The following is a 9803-nucleotide window of genomic DNA, read 5'->3' on the forward strand; positions in this document are numbered from 1 at the left end:
CCTTTTGAAACCTCTGGAGCCTAGTGTAGTGTACCCGTGTGGCAACACTGTGGACTGTTGTAAATCTTAGTGCACATTAAAGCACAGAAAACACATGAGCATGGGAGTAGGAAAGCAGCAAGTGAATAAAACCTGCCAACTCCACCCGGCTTTCTCAAGGATAAATTGGTAACAGTGCAGTCTTATTATCTTACTACAGTATACATCCCATCAGTCCTGAAATATCACTGAATTGTGATTGGACCCATGCTTCTGTTTATTACCTTTCACCAGAGCACTCCAGTAACAGTCTTACAGACAAGCAACAATTACTTCAAGGTACTGTACTCTATCTTCTCGCCCTTATATTAGTCAAACCACTGACAACACATAACCCATTTTAAAGTCTCCTGTATAACTTCACAGGTGTCCATCCTACGAGGTCCTGTTGGTTTGATCTCTTACTTCCGTCAGACTTCAGACTCCAGACTGGACACCCGTCTCCAGGGACGAAGTACACATGGGCTCCCCACAGGCTGCCCCCCTGCTCCCTGGCCTGGCTGGGCCTCCAATCCAGTCTGGGACCCCTGATAGACCCCGTAAGCCCCGTATAGGCTGTCCTGGTAGAGCAGGGCCCGCTGGCCCCCGCACCGCCCGCCGCCACAGGCCAGCAGCTGGCACACCGGGTTGGGGCTGGGGTGGCTGCTGGAGGCCTGGGTGTGCGGCTGCAGGTCCAGGGGACCGTGGTAGAGCGGGAGCCCAGGATAGGAGTTCAGGTAGTGGGAGTACTGTCTGCTGAGCAGGCTGGTGGCTCTCCGCACCACGCCCATCCCCACCCCGCTCCCGTGTCGCACCGCTTCTCCGTAGGTGGGCAGGTGGGCGGAGTGGGAGTAACGCAGCCGCTGGCCCTTACGCCCGTTGGGCCTCCGCTGGTCCTGCCTTATATGGAGGTAGGCCTGGTTCCGCGGGAGGCACAGGTTGTTCCGAAGGTGGGCGGGGTTGTAGGCTTTGGAGGGCGTGGTCGGCGTGAGAATGCACGGGAACAGGTCCGGCAGGGTGGAAGGTGATTGGCTGGACTGGGAAAGTGACGACTGGGATTCGTCGAGCTGGCGGATCCGCTCGCCGCCCCAAGTGGCTTTGAGGAAAGAGGGGCGGCGGTGCCTGCGTCTCCCTCTCAGCACCAGCTCCTCCGGGGGCCAGGAGCTGTAGCTCTCTCCCCCGGGGCAGATCACCTCCCCTGGGTAGAGGCTGTCAACGCTGGGCGCTGAGACATGGTTGTCCAGGAGGTGGTTGGCTTTCAGCTCAGTCAGATAGACGGGAGTTTTGCCGCTCATTTCCTGGTCCCTGTGCTTTCTCCTCTCCCCTCCCACCTCCTCGCACTGGAAACTCTTGGACCTCCTCTTCCGCCGGGAGAAGCCCTCGTAGACGGGCTGGTTCTGAGGCGACGCCGAGGAGACGGGGTGGGAGGCGTAGATGTCGGGCAGCTGGAGGTCAGTGTAGGGGATGAAGGGCGAGCGAGGATGGGTGTCTACGTAGAGTCTCCCGGTGGTCTGGTAGTGGTGGGGGTGCTGATGAGGGAGCGGCTCGCCCCCGGCCAGGTGGGGGCTGCTGAGGCTGGACACGGGGAGAGGCCGGTCGTACAGGCAGGAGGAGGAGCGGGTGGGGAGGGTGTAGCGCAGCGGCGTGGGCCTGGTCACACTCCTCTGCTGCTTCAGAGAGGTGATGGAGGTCAGAGGCGGGGTGATGGAGCGCTGGGGGAGGGGGGAGTGGTTCTCTGTGACGTAGGCGAATCCCCCTGGCACGGTCTCCGTGGCGACCTGCGGACCTCGAATGGGCAGGCCGCTGCCGTGGCGACTCCACTGCTCTATGGTCTTGGTGGCGTTGTCCAGGGAGCTCTCAACGTTGGCGGTGGAGACCAGGTCCTTGGCGGTGCGGAGCATCTTCAGCATGTTAGCCTGAGCGTAGTTGGAGGTCAGGTCAGGGTTGGCGAGGCTAGAGGAGTGTCCGGGGTCCTCCACTCCATTGAAACAACTGTAAATACCCTGAGAGAGGGAAGACATGGGCAGAAGAATGAGAAAGGAAAATAAAGATAAGAGAATAGAATAATAAATGAATGAGAAGAAAGGGAGGTGATAATAGGGAAGGGCAGAAAGGGGAGAGGAAAAGAAAAGTGGACCATGAATCCACTAACCATTTATGATTAAATCAATAGTTAGTCATCAACTATTTAACCTTGAATCAACCTAGCAGTCCCACAGCGACCATAACACAGAGAGGATTTCAACCAATTTTTGCATCTCAAAAGTGACAATCCACGCCTAAAGCAGATAAACACACCACTAGCAAATAAAAAAAAAAAGAAAACTGATTTCATTAAATAGCTCATTTTATCACTGAAGCAAGTTAGTCAGGAATTCATTATGCATTCCCCTAGGACTGAAAGAAAAACGGTTCAAGCTGAGAGAATACCCCCAAATAAACACACACACAAACACACACACACAAACACACACGAACACACAGGCCCGCAGTCCCTCGCAGAACAAACAGTCTCTAACTGCATGGACAAACACAGAGCCAAATCCCATGACTGCTCACTGCTTACAGTTGGCTGAGTAAACCTGAAAGAGCCGAATCTAATTTGGCCCTTGGGGCCGCCCCATAAGGATTAATGATCAGATAGTCATTTAGCGGCTAATCTGATAAAACCCCGATACAGGCACAATGGTGTAATTACACAGTGGAGGAGCGGGGGGGCTGGAGACCATAGACATTCCCCTGGCCATACATTCAGCCACAGTCTCTATTTCAATAACCAGACTCCCAAACAACAGCATCAACAAACTGGTTGCTGATTAGGCTAATGTTGGACAGAAATTAAAATCCTTGGCTTATACTCTAATTACAGGGTTCTTGTTTTTTTTACAGATGAAGATTCGCCAATCAAAGTTAAATGCTGAGTAAACAGCAAATTATCCCTGTTCTTCTCTCTCTTCGCTTCTCCTCTCTACTCCCCTCTTATTCTTAATAAGACTACTGCACAATTTAAGCTAATATTGTAACAAGGCCTTTCAATGATACCATGTCATTATGTGCAAATACATATCCATTAGCAGTCATTTCTACTGTATAACAGCCACTTCATGTAAAACAGCACATTAAACGAAAAAACAACCAGCCAACCAGTTATTGAATCGAACAACCAGCCAACCTTTCAATCATTCACTTAATCAAGCTCTTCCTCTAATTATCCAATTGATGAGCCAACCAGTCAGTCAACCAAACAGTCACTTAACCAAACAATCAATGCACGAATCAGTCAACCAATCTCTCATGAATCACTTCCGTCAGCCAAGCAATCGACCAATCAAACCAACCAACGAGCCATCAACAATCAACCACACAGCCATCCAAAATCCAACCCATCAACTAATCTCTCTATCTGCAAATCTCACCCTGCTGATGGCCAACATAAAGTCCAGTTTGTGCGACTTGTGCAGGGAGTGCCGCAGCTTCCAGTAGAGCAGGTGTTCCCAGGCGAAGACCAGCAGGCTGAGGCCCATGGCCACCAGTAGCATGTAGAAGACGCCCGCCATGTTGTCGATGTCCAGCTTGCTGCTCATCACCTCGTTCTTCTCGTTCTGGCAGATGCCCGACAGCCACACCGTCTCCAGGCGCTGGGTGTCTCCTGGAGGATGGATGAAGGGAGGAGGGAGGATGGTGGGAGGAGAGGGAGAAAAGAACAAGGGAAGATTAAGAGAGAGGATGAGAGAGATGGATCAACACATAGATACATAGATAGATAGATAGATAGAAAGAGAGAGAGAGAGAGAGAGAGAGAGAGAGAGAGAGGGAGAGAGAGGGAGAGAGAGAGAGAGACTAAGACTCAACTGATGTATCTTTCAGTCATTTTTTAATTCAAGTTTACTATGAGTTGTGCAGAACCATTTATGTCCTTTTAGTTAGATTATAGGTTAATTATGCAGATATGTTTATTGTCTTCCTCATGCTTTGGCAGTGTAAATGTGTTCTACCTTGCTGACAAAGCACCTTTCGAATTGAATTGAATTGAATTGAGAGTGAAGAGAGGGAAGAGGGAAGCCTGTACAGTACTTAAACACATCGCCATTAGCTATCATTACCACACAAGCTACTCCTCCATGGCTCTGAACAGGTGGCAGGCAAATTCTGCCACCTCTTGAGCTGCGTTATACCCAGCGGCCTCAAGGGAGCACGGCGCATTTTATCACTCTGTTACCGTATGTTGACCATAAACTCACTGTTTATTATACTATCATGAAAAGCTCAGAGAGAGTGTGAGTGTGCTCTAAAACCCTGCTAGGAGGGAGGATATTAACTCCACACTGACGGCCGTCATGGTGTGTGTTTGCATGTGGGTTTATGTGCACATGTTTGCGTGGGTATATGCATGTGTGTGTGTGTGTGTGTGTGTGTGTGTGTGTGTGTGTGTGTAGTGTGTGTGTGTTTTGGAGATAATCATATCCCCAGCACTCCCTGCTGTTCTGAGGATATTAACTCTTCCCTGTAAGCCCCCTTCCCCGTTGATACTGCACACACTGAACTGGATGGGCTCCAATTCCATGGTTCACATGCTGTGTGTGTGTGTGTGTGTGTGTGTGACAGCAATAGAGCACCACAATCAGCGAAACGGTGGGAGAGAGAGTGTGATTATGTGTGTGTGTGTGTATGTATGTTCCTGCATGCGCTGCAGCTCTGCCCACCGTCTCCCAGGAACTGCAGCAGCGCCAGGTCGATGGGTCGTTTCCAGCGGGAGTCCTTCTGCAGGGCGATGCCGTAGCCTGTGGTAGCGAACACCTTCCCGCTGCCGATGGTCACCAGCTTGCAGCCCTCGTCCTTCCCGGCCATGTAGTTGAGCACGGCAGCGTCGTAGATGAACGCGTCCAGCTTCCTGCATGCAAACAGAGGCACACAAGGGGCTTGCTAGCGTTGGTGTTTAATGAGGTCTTCCACACACTCACACTGTTCTCATTATTATGTATTAGTATTATGTTTGCACATCTCTCTGCTTCTTTCTCTCTTTTTAAGTGTTATGAATGTGAGGTGGTTTTGTGTGAGGATGGGATGTTTGACAGCGCTTTTTTACATAAATTAAAGCTGCGCTAGGCATGGTTTATTTTATCTAAAAATACACCCATCTGATCGGCCTAAATCACAGAGTGGGACTGCAACAGAGAAGAGCGTCAAATTCCTGCTAATTGAGACACTGCAGATGCGCTCTATTTCCGCAAGTTATTATCGTTATTATTTTGGTGTCAGGTATGGTGACTGGCAGGAAATCTTCTCCAAATGATGAATTTAAACATTAGAAATACAAAACTGTCTCCTAAACAGCAGTGAGCGAGCGCTCCGTCCAGAGAGAGCTGGATTCACCAACAGTGGCTGATCCTCTTCACTAAGACACTAAGAAGTGTAAAATTGCCCAGTGCAGCTTTAAGTACCGAGTTGTCCCTCTTAAAACAACTTGCTATGCTCCAAGGAAAACGTCTTAGAGAATAATGACATGAAATTCCAAACCTCCCAACGTGAATTTGAACTAAGATTCGTCAAACATAACTAATCCCTTAACCGATTGTGTAATTTTGTAGTAAAACTGTACCCGATTTTGAGGCTGTTGAGAGCTTCCTCTACCCCCTTCTGGTTGTATTTGATCATGTGTGTGTGCATGTCGGGGTAGTTGCTGCGGATGTTCCTCTCTGTGCTCCCGTTTGGGACAGTCCCGAAGCGGAAAGGAGGGTAATGCTCCTGTGGTTTCTGGAACTGCAGGGAGTCAGAGAGAGAAGGGAGGAGAAAGAGAGGGAAGGGAAGGGAAGGGAGGAGAAGATGGGAGAGGTGAGGGAAGGAGGAGAGGGTAGAGAGAAGAAAGGCAGGAGGAGAGAGAGGAAAGAAAGGGGAGATAATGAGGACAGGAGAGAGAGAGGAAAGAGATGAGGGAGAAGGAGAGATGGGAAAAGAGAGGGGGAATAGAGGAAAGGAGAGAAGACAGTGAATGAGAGTAGAAGGAGGGAAGACAGTGAATGCATAAAGTAAAAGAGGCAATATACAGTAAAGAGAGGGAAGATGGGGGAAGGAGAGGAGAGAGGAAAAGGAGTAGAAAGTTGTGAAAAGAGGAAAACGGGGGGTGAAAGTGAAGAGATGGGACAGGGAGGAATAAACAGGATGAGAGACTCCTCAATTAAATGAGACTCAATTTAGATTCATTCCATTTTTTCCGAACTGATCCAATCAGCGATTCCACTCAGTGCTGCTTGAGTCGAATGGATGCCATTCCGCTCACCTCAATTTGATTAAATCTGATATCTGTCAACACATATCTATTTCAATCAATTCAGTTCCCACAGATGATTTCTAATCAAGTTCAGATTCTGAGCTAATGCATAACACAGGAAGGAACTGGCATATCGTCTGTTAGACTGTAAACAGAAAGGATCTATTTATCTTGGTTACGGCATTGACCTTTTGAGCCGAGCATAAATGAATGTACCTATCAAAGTGTGTGTGTGTGTGTGTGTGTATGTGGCCATACATTCACTGTCCAGTTATGAGCTACTGCACAGTAAATCAGCAGTGTAGCTGCTACTCACCTCTCTGTTACAATCAACTGTTCAAACAACAGCTCAGGCCGCCCAGAGAAGATTAGCAATAAAACCTGAGAGGCGCCAACACAGCCACAACTTCAGCTCATAACCTAAACCTATCTAATCCTGTAGGATCTTATGGGATCCCAGAGTAAGGGGGCGGCTAAGGTTCGGTTCTACTGGGTAATCTATATCAATCCTGTACACCGTGGAGCATATGCATCTGCATAAAGTTAATATAGTCAGTTAATACAGCCATAGATCACCATGGTAGCTCTGTTAATCCTTGCCTGGGAACACCGAGTTGTTTTCGTTATCTGTGAAGAATGAAATGCTTTCTTGTAAAGCTCCTCTGAGGCCTGTATCCAGGATGAGTGTGTGTGTGTGTGCGTGTGCGTGTGTGTGTGTGTGTGTGGGTATGACTTCAGTCACTTTCAGGGACACAAACCAGACTTAAGACCAGTTGATTGGGGACGGCTTATGCAATTGGGGACAAAAGCCGTGTCCCCAATTGGTAAAAAGCTGATTTTTGGGTCAGGTTAAGGTTAGGGTTACGTTAAGGTTAGGGTAAGGGTTAGGTTTAGGCAAGTAGTGGTTATGGTTATGATTAGGGTAAGTCTCCAGGAAATGAATGTAAGTCTATGTAAATAACCCAAAAGTGACATAAGTAAGACTGTATGTGTGTGTGTGTGTGTGTGTGTGTGTGGATGTGCATGTGTGTGTCGATGTGCATAAAAGTGGTAGACAAAGTGCTTGGGTATTGTTCACCTCTGCAGCTTGACCGATTTTTTTGAGTGTTTGACATTTTGCCATCTTGTATTAACAGTGTGAGCGAGACGAGAGACGGAGACGGCACAGGGGGAATATTGATGGACGGACAGGACAACTCCAGACACAGACACCATCTGTATTGACAGACGGCAGTAATTGATTAGTCATTCAAGCTACTGGGCTCCCCGCTGATAAGAAAAGGACAGAGATGTTCACAGCAAAGTGCTTGTACTTGACTTTATCAGATGAGGGTTTTACAGGTCTTTTCTCTTCCATTCATTGTTCCCATTCCATTATTAGTCATTGCATAGTGAAGCAAGAGAGAAAGAGAAAGAGTCGAGAGGGGAGATGACGCAACATGAGCTGGATTCAAACACAAGCCATTTGTGCTGCAGCTCATTGATCCACTAGAACAGCCTGCTTTTTGTTGGCCTGAGGTTATTATCCAATGACAAGTCTAATGCAGTTTATTCGATCTCTTACCTTCTTGTCAGAAAGCCCGGACACAGTATCAATGTATTGTTCCTGGATCATGAAGGCAGCCAGGTTGGCAGTGTAAGAGGCCAGGAAGATGACAGCGAAGAAGGCCCAGACCAGGACCATGATCTTACTGGTTGTTCCTTTTGGGTTCTCGATGGGGACCGAGTTGTTGAAGACGATCCCCCACAGCAGCCACACTGACTTCCCTATCGTGAAGGTGGGACCACCAGGAGCTGAGGAAACAGAGGGAGGAGAAGCGAGAGAGTCTGTTTTGAGATTCTTTAGACTGTTTAGGTGTTACGGAGCCTTGTGTTCTACACAAAAACAAAACCTGCTGATAGAAGAAGAAGAGGGGAGTCTGTTTAGAAATTTCTTTTAGGCCTCAGTTACTTCTGGAATAGATGGAATGACTCTCAGCTTCATGACCTCGTTTTTTCAAAGAGTCACACATTTCCTATGTTGTTTCTACATGTTCTTTCATCGAGTGAAAAATGTCAACTCTTCACCCTATAAGTATTCATGAGCCATCTCATGCCCTTCTGCAAACTTTCAAACAACAGAACAATTTCACAGCCTCGGCCTGTTTCCATCGTTCTCTGCCATTGTTGCTCATGTGCAACAGCGGAAGGAGCCGGCGCCATCAATCACAGTTCGATTAGCGTAGCGACGAACGCTAATTAAAACAGGAAAATGACCTTTCAGACCTGGAGACGAGGCACGCTCTGTCAGCACTGCATTCTGGGATTGATTAGCCCTCTCCCCAAAATCCTGTTGAGGAGCTCTAATAATGCACGAGTAGGGCGCGCAAATGGGGGTGGAGAGCGCCATGCACACACGCTTACCATGAAATGCTTTTGAGGATGAAACTTGTGTAAAAGGAACGTTCTTGAGATCAAAAGTTTCAGCTTCCGGACACCAGATACTTCAGGTCATGGGAAGACAAATGCTATCTGGATATTTTCTGATTACGACAAACTCATAAGAAAATTCTACCCATCTCATGTTTATTTCATTCACAATCAAGAAATATGGTTTGGATGGGAATCTCTTCACTATCTTCCATTATGCTCTGGATGAAGAACCAGTGCCAGTGCAACGGAGAGGTGCGTGACTCACCTTTGGCGCTGAGCAGGCTGCGGTTGTAGCCAACGGGACTGAAGTATTCAAACACAAAGACCGTCACTGCCACCACGGTCAGGCACATCACGAACATCATGACCCAAACTGCGGGGCTGTAGGGCTCTGGAGGGAGGGAGGCAGGGGAACATACACAGAGGATTAATCTAAGGCTTCTGCACATCCTGCTTCTAAACCTCAGCCACTGATGGAGGTCACCATATGTGGCAGGAGGATAGGAAGAGGGAGAACGCCAAAGTAGAAAATGAAACAACTCCCTTTTTCTCAGCAAAGTACACTGTTCAGGATTTTGTGCTTCTGTCATTCAATTTTGTTGTTCGGGGGTTTTGGAAAAGGGATTTAGGTGTGTGTGCTGTACGTAAGGGGATTTAGTTGTAGGCTACAGTTATCTGTGGGATAAAAGCTTAATGGGAAGTTTCCTGAAGCGTCTGCAGACCAAAGAGACAGAACTCGTTAAAGTAGGCCAGTAGAGACATCCCAGAAGCAAGGGAGTTCTCCCACTAGACCTGAGGGGAGCAGCAACGAGAAGGACACACACGAGATGCTCCAGGTAGGTCTTAGGATCGCAGATCTGTGATCAGTTTGCAAAATCAATCTAAACCGATGGAAAGAAGCCAATAGTTTTCTCTCACCAAGGAAGGCGGATGGGGAGACTGTCCCGTTGCTGCGGGCTACCATGACGCTGATGCCCGTCTCGACGAACGGCACAGAGAAGTCGATGATCTCAGAACGCTCCTCGTTGATAGTGAGAGAACCAATGGCCATGTCAGCTCGTCTATAGACAACCTGGGTGAGGAGAGAGAGAGAAAATATAAGAAA

At 48.2% G+C, this 9803-nt stretch overlaps 1 protein-coding gene across 1 annotated transcript; it reads right to left on the reverse strand.

Annotated features, from left to right (window-relative positions):
* Nucleotides 1–449: 449 nt before the first annotated feature.
* Nucleotides 450–9791, reverse strand: LOC139660230 (glutamate receptor ionotropic, NMDA 2C-like; the record flags this gene model as incomplete). The annotated part of the gene is made up of 7 exons (XM_071538322.1): nt 450–2021; nt 3435–3667; nt 4722–4909; nt 5618–5778; nt 7851–8080; nt 8964–9089; nt 9617–9791. Coding segments are annotated over 7 exons (2685 nt in total), but the record flags the coding sequence as incomplete, so codon positions are not given.
* Between the last annotated feature and the right edge of the window lie 12 nt (nt 9792–9803).

Source organism: Centroberyx affinis, unplaced genomic scaffold (assembly GCF_046629955.1).
Source record: "Centroberyx affinis isolate AG114_WGS23_722 - 3 ecotype Tasmania unplaced genomic scaffold, CSIRO-AGI_Caff_v1 ptg003252l_1, whole genome shotgun sequence".
NCBI classification, from domain to species: domain Eukaryota; kingdom Metazoa; phylum Chordata; class Actinopteri; order Beryciformes; family Berycidae; genus Centroberyx; species Centroberyx affinis.